General features: G+C 39.1%; 1 protein-coding gene across 1 annotated transcript in view; it reads right to left on the bottom strand.

Annotated features, from left to right (window-relative positions):
* Positions 1-475: 475 nt before the first annotated feature.
* Positions 476-18,884, bottom strand: part of tmem104 (transmembrane protein 104) — an 86,622-nt gene continuing 68,213 nt past the window's right edge. Inside the window, exons 9-10 of the mRNA XM_061905669.1 lie at positions 13,882-13,975; positions 476-3,510 (exon numbers count right to left, since the gene is read on the bottom strand). Coding sequence (XP_061761653.1) covers positions 2,747-3,510; positions 13,882-13,975 — 858 coding nt within the window. The 3' untranslated portion in view covers positions 476-2,746. The remainder of the gene's footprint in view (positions 3,511-13,881; positions 13,976-18,884) is intronic.

The raw sequence follows: 18,884 nt of genomic DNA, 5'->3' as shown, positions 1-18,884 counted from the left end.
GCACAAGCGAAAACGCTGCAGGACTGCTCGTATCACAGGATGTCACACACCAGTAAACAAGCTGTAAGACTGTTATCGCACATGATATCACGCACTTGTAAACACACTACAAGACTGCTCGTATTGCACATATCACACACAACTGAACATGCTGCAGGTCTGCTTGTATTGCACATGATGTCACACACCAGTAAACACGCTGCAGGACTGCTGTTATCTCATATGATATCACACACAAGTAACCACACAGCAGGACTACTTGTATCACAGGACATCACACACAAGTAAACAATCTGCGGACTGTTGTTATTGCACATGATATCACACACAAGTAGACACGCTGCAGGACCACTTTTATTGCACATGTAATAACACTGCAGGACGGCTTGTATCGCACATATGATACACAAGTAAACACGCTGCAGGACCGCTTGTATCGCCAATGATATCACACACAAGTAAACACGCTGCAGGACTGCTTGTATCGCACTTTATTTTGTACTATTGAGTTTGTCTTGATCAGACATTTGTATGTAAACAAAAAATAAGGAAAAATAAGTCATAAAAAAATAAATATAAAAATAATAAAATGTTATTGTTACACTGTCAATAGCACGTAGGATAAATACAATAAAAAATATATAGTTAATACATGTGATCAGTATCTCATTCAGGGATGATTGATATTGGCAGCATCAAGTCCGTACTGGCACATCCATCATTCCAGCATCAAAACATTCAAAATAACAAGTTTTAATCTGATTTACATTCACACTTTTCCTGTCACTCCACATTTCCACACGTCAGTTTTCTCTAAAAACGTTCTCGAGTGGATGTTGTCACGTGTCATCATGGCAACACATGGATGAAAAAGATGAAAGCGAAGACATGAAGCTGAAATTTTACTTTAATGAACTTTTTTTTTTTCTCAAACTTTCATTATATAAAAAAAAAACGATTGAGGCAGCAAAGCTTTGAAGTGGAGTCACATGACACAGAGCGGCGGTGATTGGTCGGGATTGTCAGGGTTATGAAAAGATAACGAGCACATCAAAAGGCACGTTTAGAATCATCATCATCATCATCATCTTCAGTGTTTCTGTCGCCCTATCTTTAAAGAGCGTCTCTCACTGCTAGTGACGTCATCACTCTCAGGAGGACTAAGAGTTATTGATTATTGATTAGTTACACCTCCAATCACTTGCCAAAGAGTCTTAGCTGTTCCTAATATTGTGCTCATCTTGGTCCTTTGGCTCTAGTCCAAGTCCTGAAGTTCTTGGCGGGTGTTTGGGTCCACACCCCCCATCTTTTACCCGCCTAAAAAGTCATTTATTTATGTCTACAGAGGGTCTGGGTTCGTTTTTACCGCACACACACTTCAAGAAGAATGCACTACAGACCTGATAAGTCCTAAAGAGAAACAGATGATCTAGTATTATCTGCTCAGGTGCTACCTGGTGGTTGATTGGGCACACTGCAGCTAGCCCTGGATAAATGAAGCAATGCCCAGTCCTTAATGCAGGGGTGTCCAAAGTGCGGCCCGGGGGTCATTTGTGGCACGTAGCTAATTTTTTAATACAATTGCTAGCATTTTAATATTAGCATGCTAGCTTTTTTGCAAATTTTGTAGGTATATATACACACCTCAGTGTCAAATGATGCCTATTAGCATGCTAACATTATAATGCCACCTATTTTTTACGCAAATTTTGTAGGTAAACACCTCAGTCATATTTTGGTACTTGATGCATGGCAATGTTAGCATGCTAGCATTTTTGCTAATTTTAGTGGTATACGTCTTAGCGTCAAATATTTTGTTACTTGACTAATTATACATGTTAGCATGATAACGTAAGTATGCCAGTTATTCTTTTTTTTTTTTTAGCAAATTTTGTAGGTATACACCTCAGTCATATTTTGGTACTTGATACATGCCAATGTTAGCATGCTAGCATTTTAGCTAATTTTGATGGTATACACCACTGTCAGATATTTTATTACTTGACAAATGATTCCTGTTAGCATGCCAACGTTAGTAATGTTAGCTTTTTTTTTTTGCTAATTTTGTAAGTGTGTCCATCTCAGTCATATTTTGGCACTTGATACATGTTAATGTTAGCAGGCTGGCATTTTAAGCAAAATGTTCAGGTAAACACCTCAGAGTAATATATTTTGGTACTTGACAGTTTACAATGAGCATTTTAACATGAGACATATTTTTTAGTTAATTTATCAGGTAGACCCCGCAGTGTCATATTTTGGTATTTCACTTATGCTAACTGTAATCATGTTCTTGTTAGCATGTTAGCATAGTACTATTAGCATGTTAGCTTTTTTTAGTTTATTTTGCTCATATTTTTTGTTAACTGACGCTATCTGGCCAGCTTTCTAACTGTTAGAATTTCAGTTCTGCTTTGGATCTTCAGCATTCTTCCGAAATTTTTACTGAAATTGCATTTTCTCTTTCTTTGGAAAAAAAATCTCCATATTGTACTGGTTTTAAAAGGAGAAAACTACCAAAATGGCCCCTGCATCCTTTGCTTTGTCAGGCTGTGGCCGTAAGTGGAAAAAGTTTGGGCGCCCTTGCCTTAATGCTTCAGTCCCATGTAGGATTCTTGCAAGAATGAGGCTAAAACTAACCCAGATCCGCTGTAAAAGTGTCAAGGTCAACAATTTGTGAGGCCACAGCCAGATATGAAAACTTTGGAAACTTTTGGAAAATGAGGTTCCGCACGCGGACGTGCGGTCACTTCTTGGTGTCGGTCAGGATGATGTTGGCCGTGACGAACATGAGGCAGAAAGCGGCCCACAGCACCACAAACCACACCCACACGGCGTGGCGGAAGGGCGACCGGTGCTTGTTGATGGCGTCGCGGCCCATGACGGGCTCCACGTGGCGCCGGGCGTAGTGCACCAGGAGCGCCGGCACCAGGTACTGGATGCCCGTGCCGGCGTAGGCGCCCGTGATGCCCACCATGGACTCCAGGTTGTGGGTGCAGAAGGCCACCAGGACGGGCGGCACCAGGGTGATGAGCGGGAAGACCACGCGGTCCACCACCCACGGGTAGGTGCCGCCGTCGCGGTGGAACAGCGTCTTCCAGTTGTTGCGCAGCGTGACGGCGATGATGGGGAAGTTGGTGCTGATGGTGAAGACTGGGAAGAGGCCCAGGAAGTAGCGCAGGAAGGGCACGTCCAGAACCTCGCAGTTGTCGGTGAAGTCCAGCGTGTACATGTCGTGCAGCAGAGAGTTGTCGAAGCAGAAGATGGCGGTGAAGGACAGCAGCAGGTAGAAGGCCAGGATGAGCACGTAGTCGGCCAGCACCAGCACGCCCACGCGCTTCTTGTCCGAGATGGGCGTGACCAGGGAGGGCAGAGAGTGCTGACACATGAAGGAGTACACGCACACGCCAAACAGATTGGGCACGCCCGACAGCGAGGCGGCGGGCGGTCGGCCCTCGCCGGCGCCTTTGCCGATCCGGATCAGCGCCAAGATGATCATCATGGTGAACGCTGGGAACACAAAACAAGACCTGGATGTGACGAGCTAACCATGCCAATGGAATACTTCAAGAAGTATACCGCGTACCTTGTCCCAAAGTAGTACTACTACTGTCCTTGTGCACTTCCTGGAAATGACCGACAGTTTATTCACCTTCTTCTTCTCTCCTTTTTCATGGTCAATTACAACCACTCCGGTTAGTCCCTCCCCATTTGCTACGTAGCCAAGATGGCGACTATTGAGTGTCCTTCACTGCACACTGTCTCACTGCAAGTACCACATCCAGTACTGCATTTTCACGTACTTCTCACAGTGAAAACCTCAAAGTGGAAGTGAGCACTCACTCGGAATAAAGATAAACAGTCGTTGTCGTCAGAAGAAGAAAAGGGATGTGAGACTTTTAGACTTTTAATAACTTGATGTGGTCTTGCTTGATAGTTTGCTGTACAGGAAACTGTTCAAAGTACTCACTCTTCTAGAACACTAAGGAAGACAAGAAGAAGCCAAGGAGGAAGAAGAAAAAGGTGAGGAGTACTATACTGTTAAAAGTACACAGTGTACACAGCAGTGACGTGCTGTCAGGGGAGGCAATTGAGGCAGTGCCTCACCTGCCACCAAGTGGCTTAACCATGACATGTTCCAAAACAAAGTAATAAAATAAGTTTTAATATTTCTCTTTTGGTTTATGCTTTCTATGTGATTTTTGTGTGGTTCCTGTATAGTTTGATAATTTTCAAGGTCAAAATCGCGGAAATACAATGTTTCCTGACAAGAAGTGAGGCAGACACAGGCGGTGCCTCCACGGCTACACGCTGTGTGTATTGGGCGTGTGCGTGCGAGGCGGCGCATGCTTGTTGCCACGGGGAAAAGGCAGGCCATGAGGCAGCAAATACCTCTGCCTCAAGGTAGGGGGCGATATATTGTCAACTTGTAGTTCAATGCCTCAGCAGTAAACTGACTCGCCACACTGGGATAAGTGGGGGCGCTCAAGCTAGCAGACACAGGTTTCTCCAGCAGAAGCCAGTCTTTTTTTTCTTTTCTTTTTTTTAAACTGTATTTAAAACAAACATGGCAATTTTATTAGCGTACGCCAGCGTTTGTGGGTGTTTTTTGTTGGATGCAAAAATATTGTTTAATTTCTTAGAATGAAATTAAATTAAATGAATGTGTCTGGCAATATGATAAATAAATGATAAATGGGTTGTACTTGTATAGCGCTTTTCTACCTTCAAGGTACTCAAAGCGCTTTGACACTACTTCCACATTTACCCATTCACACACTGATGGAGGGAGCTGCCATGCAAGGCGGCAACCAGCACCCATCAGGAGCAAGGGTGAAGTGTCTTGCTCAGGACACAACGGACGTGACGAGGTTGGTACTAGGTGGGATTTGAACCAGGGACCCTCGGGTTGGGCACGGCCACTCTCCCACTGCGCCACGCCGTCCCAATATGGAGGATTATATACTGTATCCAAGATGAAATACTTCTCTAAACTGGACTTTAAGACAAAATGAATGCGATCACACAAAGTACTTTTTCATGGAGGATAGCTATTGCTGCTTCAGATACAAATACAGAAAGGTAAAATACACTCACAATACTTGATTTATTTTTTTAAAAGCAAATGGGACCAAAAAGTATTTAACAACAACTTTATCAAATACTTTTTGGACCTATGTATCAAATCATAATAACATTATGATAATGTTTTTATGAAAGCAAATAACTCCCTTTTTTTTTCTGTTACTCTAATGTGCAACTTAAATCAACAATGACTAGAGCTGCACATATGAATTTAAGTAAAAAAAAAAAAAAGAAGAAGAAAAAGTATGTATGCCTCACCTGATGTTTAGTTCACTGCACGTCACTGGTACACAGTATACTTAAAGTCTAAGTATTACATTTGAGACAAAGTATAAGTATATAGTATAGTGTAAGCCTATAAGTTTATAATATATAGTATAAGTATATGTGGTATAGTATAAGTATATAGTGTAAGTACAGGGAATGGTACAAGTCTATTGTATAGTATAGGTATATAGTATAGTATAAGTAATATGCATGTATATATATATATATTTATTTATTTATTTATTTTTTTCTCTCCGGCTTTTGACTCGCTTGACCGCTCATAAAAGCAATGGGACTCTGTCTGTGAATGGAGCTTGTAGTTACATTTTATATAAATAATATATAAATATGTATATAAATATGTACATAAAGTGTTGTAATTATACTCCAACTCCGCGTTCTTCTTGGTCATCATCAAAACCAAACCTGACCCAGCAACACTCAGAACTGCAATAAACAGAGCAATTGAGAAGACACAAACACGACACAGAACAAACCAAAAGTAGTGAAACAAAAATGAATATTATCCACAACAGTATCACTACTAGTTATAACTTCAGCATAGCAGTGATTAAAAGTCCCTCATTGACATTATCAATAGACATTTATAAAAATTAAAAAAAAGAACAATAGTCTCACAGTGGCTTACATTTGCATCGCATCTCATAAGCTTGACAACACACTGTGTCCAATATTTTCACAAAAATAAAATAGGTCATATATTTGGTTCATTAAATAGTTAAAACAAATTTACATGATTGCAATCAGTTGATAAAACATTGTCCTTTACAATTATAAAAGCTTCTTTTTTTTCTTTTTTTAAATCTACTATTCTGCTTGCATGTCAGCAGACTGGGGTAGATCCTGCTGAAATCCTACGTATTTAATGAATACAGAATCGTTTTGAATCAGAAAAATATTGTTTTTGAATCGAGAATCGAATCCAATCAAAAATATATAATATTATCGAATCGTGACCCCAAGAATCGATATTGAATCGAATTGTGGGACACCCAAAGATTCGCAGCCCTAATAAGTACATAGTACAGTATAAAGATATATGGAAAAGTAAAAGTATATAGTATAGGTACACAGTATACATTTGTATAAATGTGTGTATGACATGTTTATAATACAAAGTATTTAGAGCTCCATCAACAAAAGGAAGTAAAAATACGAAATGAAGGTATCTAGCATGTTAGTTGTGAGCAGGACATAAAACAGGAATGATGGTGGTCATAAACGACAGCATAAACATAATAGACATGATTATGATGAGATGTAGTAAAACTGCAGGTGAACGTCTAATTAGTGAGGTCACATGACAACTATGGGTTCTACTTCCTGTTCCTGTATGTTCGTCACAACAGGTTAAAGGTTGAGGTGTCGTTCAAGGACACGTAAGCATGTAGGAAATAAAGACACTCACACGTGTGAGTAAAATTAGAAGCATTTATGTTTTATTCTTCTATTTACAATATATGTATAATGACTGCTACTTCAGTGTGCCCTTTTTTATTTTATTGTGTAAAACCATATTCTTCCTGCAATATCACTTTTATTTTGACAGTGACTTTTTAATTACTGCTACTCGAGTCGGCCATTGGTATTTTATTTTGCATAAATATAACTAGCACTGAGTTTTATTGCAGTAGATAACTTAAAAAACAATATTAGACACCAGATGGTTTTTAAACAGTGGTTGTGTAGGAAGGTTACTATCTAATAAACATAATTAATCATAATTTTATAGACATGAGTTGATGAATTAGTAGTACTACACAACCATGTGTACAATGACAATAACATATTATTCTATTCTACTATAACAGTTTTACTAAACGGCGTTCCTAAAACTACATTAAAGGAGCACCCACACACACAAGAAAGCTTTTCAAATTAAAAGCCGTTTTATTTCGTCATTACTGGCATTGGGGCCAAGTGGTGCAGTGACCCAGCAGGTCCAGCAGGTGGAGCTGTGATTAATCTCCTCACTATCACTCTCCCTCTCTGTCACTCTTACTCTCTCACTCTCCCTTTTTCTCACTCTTCCTCTCCCACCCTCCTATCACACTATCCCTCTCCTTCTATCATTCTTTATCAATCACTCTTCCTTTCTATCACTGTTTCATCCTTCTATCACACTATCCCTCTCCCTCTATCATTCTCTCTCAATCACTCTCCCTATCACTCTTCCTCTCCTGACCTTCCTCTCGCCCTCCCTCTATCACTCTCCTTTTATCACTTTCTCTCTCTCCCTCTATCACTCTCTTTCCCTCTGTCACTCTCCATGTCACAATTGATCAATTTCCCTATATCACTCTCCCTCTATAATCTTCCCATATCACTTCCTCACTCTCCCTCTATCACTCTCAATTACTCTCCTTCTACCACTCTCCTATATCACTTTCTCACTCTCCCTCTATCACTCTCCCATATCACTTTCTCACTCTCCCACATCAATTCCTCACTCTCCCTCTATCACTCAATCACTGTCCCTCCATCACTCTCCCTCGATCACTCCCCCATATCACTTTCTCACTCTCCCTCTCCCTCGATCACTCTCCCTCTATCACTCAATCACTCTCCCTCGATCACTCTCTCACTCTCATTCTCCCTCGATCACTCTCCCATATCACTTTCTCACTCTCCCTCTATCACTCTCAATCCATCTCCCATATCACTTTCTCACTCACCCTCTATCACTCTTAATCCATCTCCCATATCACTTTCTCACTTTCCCTCTATCACTCTCTCCATCAATCACTGTCCCTTTAACACTCTCCCTCGATCTCACCTGCTCACACACTCTATCACTCTCTCACACAATCTTTCTCTCCCACTATCACTCTTGCTCTCATTTACCTACCCACTCAATCTCTTTCGCTATCATTCACTCACTCACTCTTGCTATCATTCACTCATTCACTCTTGCTACCATTCACTCACTCAATCTCTCTCGCTGTTACTCTCACTCACGCTCTTGTTGTCACTCATCCACACTCTCTCACCATCACTTACTCATTCACATTCGCGATTGCTCTCTTGCTATTACTCGCACACGCTCTCTCGCCATCACTCACCTACTCTTGTCATCACTCACTCTTGTGATCACTCACTTACTCGCTCTATCACTCACTCTCGCTATCACTCACTCTCGCTATCACTCACTCTCTATGCTATCACTCTTACTCTGTGGTTATCACTCAGATTGAATTGAGCGTGCGTGAAAGAGGCACACCTAAGGATCAGCTAGGCGTGACGTTGTGATTTAAATTGTGTTGCACCAGGCTGCAGGTGACCTTGAAGGGGGCCGAGAGCTGTGGGGTCATGCTGGGATTTAAGAACCCTCTCAGGAGAAGAGGTCTCACGGCTGCTACTAGCAAACAAACTAATAGCAGACGCTGTCAAAGCTCCAGGGAGTGTTTGGAGGAAGTGTGGACTCCATTTACAGGCAGAGGAGAGTCATCTCACGTGCAACCGTGCGCGTTTGGAAGGGGGTGAAACAACCGTCTCTTTAGGAGGACAAATGTTCAAATTGAATCTACAAACCTTATGGAATTCAGAATAAATACATGGATTACATTACAGCATATCATAGGATTCTCAGGATACTGCCACTTTGTGGTGAAAAGTGATAAACACAAAAAGAAGGCAGTCAAAGTCCAAAAGTCTCAAAGTGCAAAATGCATCTGGAACTTGAACTTGTCTTGTTGTAGGTACACAGGTCAAGATTGATTCAAGGGGATCATCTTCATGGTGACGCTCAACCTTCATCACACCTCTGAGGTTTCCTCTAAATGGAATTGTTCAAGACCTCCAAGAGGAGGCATTCGCTTCATTAAGAGCAGAGGACCATACTTCATGGTTTCACGCTTAAGGCCACCAGAGACCCGACAACCTCCACAAGCAATCAGCCTTCCTCTGGCCTTCTCAAGCACACAATGAAGACAAATGTATTGGGACAGCAGAGGCGAAGGTGGACTTTTGCTAAAGCAGGGGTGTTTGAAGTGCGGCCAGGGGACCATTTGCTACCCTCAGCTAAATTTATAACGGCCCGTGCCACATTTTGAAAATACTATTACAAAAAAAAAGTGGAATAAAAGACTAAATAGGTGAAATGTAACAAGAAAAAGTTGCAATGATGACTCTAATAACAAAAAGCTGCAATGCAGGCTTTATTTTTTCTTTAAAACGGTCATTGCTTAAATAATGAATCAAAGTCAATGTTATGAATTATTGACCTTTTCAACGCTCCAATTACTTCAACTATTCCACTTTGAAATATTTTGGGGTGAAAATATTGCACATTTTGTGTTTGCCATATAAAAAATGCCAAAAAGAACATTAAACAAAACAAACAAACAAAAACATATAATCAATGGATGGATCTGAAGATGATTTAGAGATTTAAATGTCGAAAGTAAAACTTTTTATTGTTTTACCGTATGACTTAATTTTAACACTCATGACTAGGGCCCTTGTGGATCCCCAAGAATTTTAGAGTTTGTTGTTTTTGCTCATTGTTCAAAAAATAATAATGAATTAAAATCAACAGTGTTACAAATTATTGACCTCCCTCCAGTTAACATAAAATAATTCCACTGTGGAAATATTTTTGGGGAAAAATATTGCACATTTTTAGTTTTTGCCAAAAGAAAAATAGCTTTCTTCCACAAAAAAACTAGTTTAATATCTGAAGTTAATCAAGAAATATAAGCATTAAAAAAAATGGTATGACCTATTTTTAACATGTTTATGACTGGGACCCCCTGAGTCCCCGGAAGTTCGAAAAGTCAAAAATTAAAAAAAAGGTATATATTGTATTGGTTTTAAAAATAAAAGCTATCAAAATGGCCCCCATATGCTTTGATTTTTTTAGTTTGTGGGCCTCAGTGCAAAAAGTCTAGACACCTCTGATCTACAAGGTGTTGGAGTGTCTGTTTAATTAGGAACATCAGACATACAGTATGACTGAGTCAATGTGTGACTGCCTGATGATAGAACATGTCAACGTGGATATTGGGATCCCTTGGAGGCCTTAATGTTTGATGGGAGGGAAGCCATCACTATTGAGAATGGAGGTTGTTAACCCATCCCCCACCTCTCCAGCACTCAAAATCAACTAAACCTCTCGCTGCGGCGTGCAGGGGTCTGTAGAGGGTGGTCTTCCTGACAGATCTACAATACAACAAATTAAGGGTGCGCAAAAAAAAAATCTATTCACATTTTTATTCATCCTGATTCTAAACCGATTTATAGATAGCAAAAATCTAATAAAAATGTTTTCATAAGAATTTACATACAACCAGAAAGAGCTTTTCTAACCTGTTTTGATAAAAGTTTCATTACTACTACACCAAATAATAAATTGCAAGAATCGGTTTGAATCATTAATTGTGTTGAATGGAGAATCAATTCTGAATCGAATCATCACTGCAGGAATCGGATGGAATTGTTAAGTACCTAAAGATAAAATATTCGCAGTATTCTCTTTGTGTCAGTGTTGTTGTGTTTGTAACAACACTAACACGATACGGTGGTGGAAGGGCTGACTGAAGACTGGCGTGACAAGGCCAGGAGGCGGAGCCACAGCACGCCAGCCTTAACCCTGACACGGCAGCCAGGTGACAGCCGGTAAGAGGGCCAACGCTGGGTCACACGTTACGTCCGTCCAATCCCACAAGGAAGGAAGCAAAGCCAGCTGAGTAGGTATGGTGAGCACCCTAGGGGTCCCATTGGGATCCAATCACAGCGTGGCATGAGGACAAGTCATTATGTCCAAGATGGATGCTACCATTTTAATTCCAAGTAGACATTGGACGTGTGAAAAGGATGAGGCCTGTGCTGTAAAGACTCACGAGGTGACAGAGCCAATCAATTAGCAGGACGCAGAAGAGGGAGGCGTCCATGAGTGGATGAAGGCAAAGATTGAAAGGTGGAGCAAACAACACCTCGTTGTGTTATTTAGTGCGAGCGTGTTTGCTCACAGATGTGGCGCTATAGCTCTATGGCCGCGGCTTTCGACCACCACCCCCACTCAAACGGGCAGTTTATTTTCTTTCATGGCGTCGAGAGTGACAGTCCAATCAAGGCTGCGATGGGCCGTCAAGCCTGTCAAGGTGAGGAATGAGAGGGCAAGACACGGAGCAGGACCCAAACGTGATGGACGGACCGGAGCGCCACAACTGGAGGGAGAGGAGACACTGAAGACATGTGGTAATGGGGAAAAGGGCTCATTGGAGGTGGGGGGACGCATGTATGTACCGCATGTGACAAGTGTGTGTATGTACTGTATGTACCGCATGTGACAAGTGTATGTATGTATGTACATACGTACTGTATATGACGAGTCTATGTACGTACTGTATGTGACATGTATGTATGTATGTACGTGTGTATATATATATATATATATATATATATATATGTATATATATATATATATATATATATATATATATATATATATATATATATATATATATATATATATATATATATATATATATATATATATATATATATATATGTAATGCATGAGACAAGTGTATGTATGTCTGTATGTATGTACTTTAGGTGAGTATGTATGTACTTGTGTGCGCGTGTATAAAAGGAAGTATCTATGTGTGTGTGTGTGTGTGTGTACATTAACATAGCAATAAACTAATAATTTATGGTGTGTTAGCTAGAATGATTATGTAAACTATACAGTATGAGAAGGATGCAGAGGGGAGTATGAGGTGGAAAAAAATATCGATACGACAATGTGTCGCAATACATTTTCCTTACATTACTACGTATACAGTAGAGGCCAATAGTTTGGATACACCTTCTCATTTAATGTGTTTTCTTTATTTTCATGACTTTTTACATTGTATATTGTCATTGAAGGGATCAAAACAAGGAATGAACACATGTGGAGTTATGTACTTAACAAAAAAAGGTAAAATAACTGAAAACAGGTTTTATATTCTAGTTTCTTCAAAATAGCCACCCTTTGCTCTGATTACTTTTTTTCCACACTCTTGGCATTCTCTCGATGAGCTTCAAGAGGTAGTTACCTGAAAGGGTTTTCACTTCACAGTTGTTCTTGAAGCTCATCGAGAGAGTGCCAAAAGTGTGCAAAGCAGTAATCAGAAAATACGGTGTTATTTTGCAGAAAGTGGATTATAAAACATCCATCCATCCATTTTCTACCATCCATCCATCCATTTTCTACCGCTTGTCCCTTTTTTTGGGGTTGCGGGGGTGCTGGTACCTATCTCAGCTGCATCCGGGCTGAAGGCGGGGTACATCCTAGACAAGTCGCCACCTTATCACAGGGCAAACACGGATAGACAACACTCACACTCACATTCACACACTAGGGCCAATTTAGTGTTGCCAATCAACCTATCCCCAGGTGCATGTAGTTTTCAGTTATTTCACCATTTTTTTTAAATACATAATGCCACGTGTTTATTCATAGTTTTGATGCCTTCAGTGACAATGTAAAGAGTCAGGAAAATAAAGAAAACGCACTGAATGAGGAGAAGGTGTGTCCAAACCTTTGGCCAGTACTGTATGAAACGAGTGTATTTATATATTTACTGCATGTGACGAGTGTGTTTATGTATATACAGTCGGTAGTGAGTGTATATGTATGGACTTGTGACATATTAATATAGCAATAAACTAATAAGTCATGTTTTTTTAGCTAGAATGATTACGTAAACTATACAGTATGAGAAGGATGAAGAGATGAGTATACGAGTGGGGGAAAAAAAATCAATATATATATATATATATCTTTATATATATATATATATATATATATATATATATGTATATATATATATATATATCTATATATATATATATATATTTATATTTATATATATATATATATATATAAATACACACACATACTGTATATAGCCTCCCCCTCCTTTTTAAGTCATGTTTTAGGTATATTGTAAGTAAACTTTGATTGATTGACAAGAAGCCGTCAAGTTACATATAGTCCTCAATCACAAATGTCTTAAAAGGCTGCACAAGCAACAACGACACCCTCGGCTTAAATCCTACATAAAGGCAAGAAAAAACTCAACCCAATGGGAACAACGTGAAACTCTGGAATGGGTGACGGCATGGCGTAGTTGGGAGAGTGGCTGTGCCAGCAACCTGGGGTTCCTGGTTCGATCCCCACCTGTACCAACCTTGTCACGTCAGTTGTGTTCTTGAGCAAGACACTTCACCCTTGCTCCTGATGGGTCGTGGTTCGCACTTTGCATGGCAGCCCCCGCCAACAGTGTGTGAATGGGTGAATGTGGAAATAATGTAAAAGCGCTTTGAGTACCTTGACGGTAGAAAAGCGCTATACAAGTATAACCCATTCATTACCAAAAAAAGTATACTGCTCCATTTCATTTTGTGAACTTTTTGGCGCAAAATTCATGTTGCGTTATTAGTCTTAGAAGTAATTTTAATAGTACTACTATTTATTATCATCAAATTAGCGGGATGATATGTTAGAGCTTTGCTTACCAATCCATCGCATGAGTGAGGTGAGGATCTGAAGATATTTGGTCTTCTGAGCGTTGAAAAAAGTGAAGGGTCCCAACAGAACAGTGAAGATGCTCTGCAACAAATAAAGAAGACAGGATGTAATATGGTCACACTAACATTGCACTTCTTACAGTATTTTTCCTTTTTCAGGTAAGGCCAGAGGTGACCAAAGTGCGGCCAGGGGACCATTTACGGCCCCCAGCTAGTTTTTTAATGGCCTGTGGAACATTTAAGAAATATGATTAAAACATTTAAAAATTGGAAGCAGGTGAAATGTAACTAGAAAATTTTGTGATGTTAACTCTAATAACACAAAGCTGCAATGCAAGCTATTTTTGTCTTTAAAGTCGTCATTGTTCAAAAAATAATAATGAATCAAAATCAGTGTTATAAATTGACCTATTCAAGACTTCAATTCTTCACATCAAATATTTCACTTTGACATATTTTTTGGGGTGAAATATTGTATATTTTGTGTTTGTCATAAAAGAAAAAGTTTTCTTTGACAAAAATTGCATTAAACATAAAAAAAAAAAAAACTTTAATTGACTAGTAGATCTGAAATTGATCTAGACAGCCATGTGATTTGAACTTAATGAAAAAGACTGAAAATAAGCCTGTGGTCTGGGGGCCGCAGGTCCCCAGCCAGGTGGGGGGACAAGTCATGTTGTTTGTTCCAAAATTATTTAACTATTCATTGTCAAAATATAAACAGTCGAAAAAATTAACAAAATGTCAAAGAAAATTAAATGTAGGATTTAGACAGGCTATATTGTAGCAAAAGTCATCAAATGTCTGCCTCAATCATGTGTGTTCTTAAATGTGTATTCCACGTCTACAATGTCAAGAGCAGTTTTGATTTGGGCTTACATGGTAAACAACTCAAATGAATGTGTTGGGCATTGCTTTATCCAGACGCATACATTTGTCCAAATGTTGCTAAGTAGACGCATTGTGGGTTTCCTGGAAGTCGTCTACATCTCTAAAAGAAAATTTTAAGAAAGAGGTTCCTGGGTATATCCTTCTGCCAAATTCTACTGTTTTTTTTTATATATATAAATCGCCCGCTTGAATTGTCCCTCTTCTCTTGTCGTCATTTGGGATGTGCGTGTCTGTTGTGATTTCTCTTCCTGGTTCGATGACTCGCCCGTAATGTTTTGCACTAATCTCAACCAATCGTGACTCATCATTGTAAACCAACCAACCAATAACAGATTTTGTTATACGTAAACCAACCAATCATCATTGAGGTTCCTGTATATTTTGTCCCCTGCCTGTGGAGTTGCTTTGCTATGTAGCTTCGATTTTTAAGATAATAATTTTTAATGGAAAACCGTAGTTTTTAGCACTTGATTATCAAAAACCGTACTCATTACGGGAAAACCGTAGTTGTTGGCAGGTGTGGCAAAGAGACAGATATAGATTTTAACACGCATTATAGGTCGGAAAAAACTAAGAAAAACGGAAAATATTTTTACAGAGATAAGAAAGACGGATTTCCGACTATAGACGAAAAAAATCATATGCCTGATTTGAGGGTTACAAGTAAACAAAATAAAAATGCATGACTTACTTTAAACACTTTCATGAGTTGAGCCCTTTTGTGTACCCAAAAATGTATTGGAACTTAATTTTGTTTAAAATCAAAAATTAATATCAACGTTTTGAATTATTGACTTATTTATATATATTCAAATATTCCAAGCTGAATTTTTTAAGGGAAAATATTGCATATTTTGTGTTTTTGCCATTAAAACAGGGTTTTTGACAAAAAGGGCATAAAATACTAAAAGGAAAAAAAAGAAAAAAGAAAAATATTTGTATTAAGGACCGATTGGAAGTTGATCAAGAAATTTGAGAATTAAGTTAAAAAAAATTATATATGACAAATTTTTTACATTTTATGATTGAGACCCTTCTGGGTACCTGGGACCAAACCTGACACACACACAAACCCACATACATTGAATTGGTTTTGAAAATGAAAATTATTAAAATGGATGCCCCGCATGCTTTAATTTTTCAGTGTGTGGCCCTCAGTGAAAATGTTTGGACGCCCCTGGGTTAAGCCAAGGTCTATTAAAACCCTTTGGCCACACTCCAAAGTACAGGAGACGGCAAGGTGAGTACATCCACAGTCCAAACAACTGATTGCCTATCAGCAGCGTTCTTTATCCCCAGCTGCCATCAGAGGCAGCAGATCAGCTCCGGCTCTAATTCCGTCTGTCTTCCGTCATCATCGTGTGACATCATTGCGTCTCCGTGCAGACTCTGGGTCACATCATCTCATTCCCTTCGTCCCAGCAGTGTAATAAAAAGGCTGCATTGCAAAGGTACAGTATTTTTTGTGGTGTGGGACAGTATGATGAAAGCCCTGCTAAAGACGAGTGGTCAGCTGTGGTATGCACCAGCAAGGCGGTGTATGAATGTGAGCGCAAACAACATAAATCTGCAGAGTAATGGTGACACCTGGTGCTTATTTATCTTTGTAAGGCTGAGCAGAAGGATACAACAACCATGCATTAGGAAGAGAGCAATCAATGGCTGCTTTTTTTTGCCGAAGTATTGTTGCATTATACTGCTTCAAATATAGCCATCGACCGATTATATTTTTTCCGATGGATTATTAGTAGTCAATGAGGCCGATAATTGATATTTGGAGCAGATATTCATTTGCAGTAAAAGTTTTTTTTAAACATGAATAGTACACCTCAGTAAACAGCTGGGCAACGCTTTAAGTTGTTTGAACATATTTTTTGGGGAAACGTGGAACCAGTAGCGACAATGTTTTATGCTGCGCTAATGTTGTGGTTAATTTAGCAGCAAAAACATTAAACACCTTAATTATGCGTGTCTAAGAGGAGCATCAACATTTGCATTTCAAAATTTGGCAAATATGGCGTTTCTCTACATAACAATAACTCGCCATTTACTCAATTGTATACAATTTATAACAGTTTATGGATTTGATACATTATAAGATTTTGTCGTGAGGAATCCTGAAATATTGCAAGCATTTTAATAAAAAATATTTTGGGCTCCTGCACGTAGATTATAGTTGAGACATTTTTCAAGATGGCTGACATCATTTCTTCCTGGATGTTACAGAAAGTATGAGAATGTGTGAGCTGCTGCCTCCAATTCTTTACTTAAACAAATAATCTCCTATTTGTCAAGATATTTGTTTGCATTTTTGGCAGAGATATATTTTCTTTTGTCCTTTTGTCCACCCATCTCTGCTGCGTTATTTGATTGAATAACAGAAAATGAAATTCTGCACTCTCCTTTAATGAGCCCACGCTCCCGAGTGATGCAGACGGAGGCTTGTCAAGCGACTTCTTCGTTGCAATAGCTAATAAAAACAAAATGCCAGGAAAGAACGTCAAAAAATGGTTTTCCCGGCAAAAACGAAAAGTTTTGACATGTAAGCAGGAGAGACATACAACAAGTGACCAGCACTACTTTAGAGGAAGAAAAAGGAGGGCGTGGTCGTGTGAGCAACGGCAAGGGAGACCGGAGAAGAATTCTCACAAGACCTCAAATAAATACCCTTTCAGATATAAAAAATATTTGGTGAGAATAATAAACAATAGGTGCAATTTATTTTCTTGAATGATTTTTCTTTTTAAAAATGGGCTCCAGCAAAAAGGGAAGTTTTCTCATGCAGACCATGCAGTGGTTCTTACCACCTACCATTTTTTTTTTTTTTGTGAAACACAAAATACTGCGATCATCCATCCATCCATTTTCTACCGCTTATTCCCTTTCGGGGTCGCGGGGGGCGCTGGCGCCTATCTCAGCTACAATCGGGCGGAAGGCAGGGTACACCCTGGACAAGTCGCCACCTCATCGCAGGGCCAACACAGATAGACAGACAACATTCACACTCACATTCACACACTAGGGCCAATTTAGTGTTGCCAATCAACCTATCGTATATATTATATCGGCTGATGTAAGTATGCTGTAGCAAAAAAAAAAATACAAAAACAATTAAATTAAATAAAAAGGCTGATACTGATAAACATCAAAACGCCAAATATCGGCGCTGATAATCGGTCGATCTCTATTGAAATACAACTTTTGGTGCCACTTAAAAAGCTGGTTCACTGAAATGGTTTTAGGATCAAATAAATTGTTGCGTAAAGCTGTCATATTGGGAAGTAGTAATTTGCCTTCAAACTGCAACTAACAACTATTTTGATAGTTGACTAGTCATCGACTATCTTAACAATTAGTCGACTAGATTATAACACATTCAGTGCCTTTAATTTGCCTTTAACTTTTAAATTCAGCTTGAGATATTTTTAGGCATGTGCTCACAAACAAAATGACTTAATTCATAAACATGTATTCATGCTGTAATTATGCTGCTCATTAGGCTGTTACAAAAATGTAAATAATTAAACTTGTATCCATTTAAAAGTAAGGACAGGAAAAGTAAAAAAAAAACAAGTATTTTTGTATGGGGGGGGGGGGGGGGGGGGGACAGTTAAAAAAGCAGCAATAAGGACAAAAAATAAAACAACCAAACTATAAAACTCGCTCAAAAAGAAAAGTATGTTTTGATGAAGTGATTAAAAAGCTGCACACTAATTTATTATTGATTATTGATTAAATCCTGGCATTGTTTGCATTCTAATAGACTCAATGCACATGATTGTATCATTGATTTTTTTCTCAACCTGTTAGCTACCTAATAGATTGTATGTTTAATCTTACAAAACCTGAGCATTGGTGCCATATGTTTTGTGTGTGCGTGCGATTGACGTTTGTTATTGTGCCTTTCTTCATTGCATTGCAAATTTCCGCTGCTTGTGTAATTCCTTGAATTGATGAAGAAGAAGTTAAGGTGGCAGACTTTGGTTGAAATTATATTTCAATCAATGTTTCAAGCAACTTCGCCTCACTCTTGTCAGCTGTTTAGCAAGGTACAAGCGAACAATCTTAAGTTGAGACTGCATCCTGCAGATGTCTGACAT

This window comes from Nerophis ophidion, linkage group LG07 (assembly GCF_033978795.1).
Source record: "Nerophis ophidion isolate RoL-2023_Sa linkage group LG07, RoL_Noph_v1.0, whole genome shotgun sequence".
Lineage (NCBI taxonomy): Eukaryota > Metazoa > Chordata > Actinopteri > Syngnathiformes > Syngnathidae > Nerophis > Nerophis ophidion.
The sequence above is the reverse complement of the archived record's forward strand: the minus strand, read 5'-3'. Positions and strand labels throughout refer to the sequence as shown.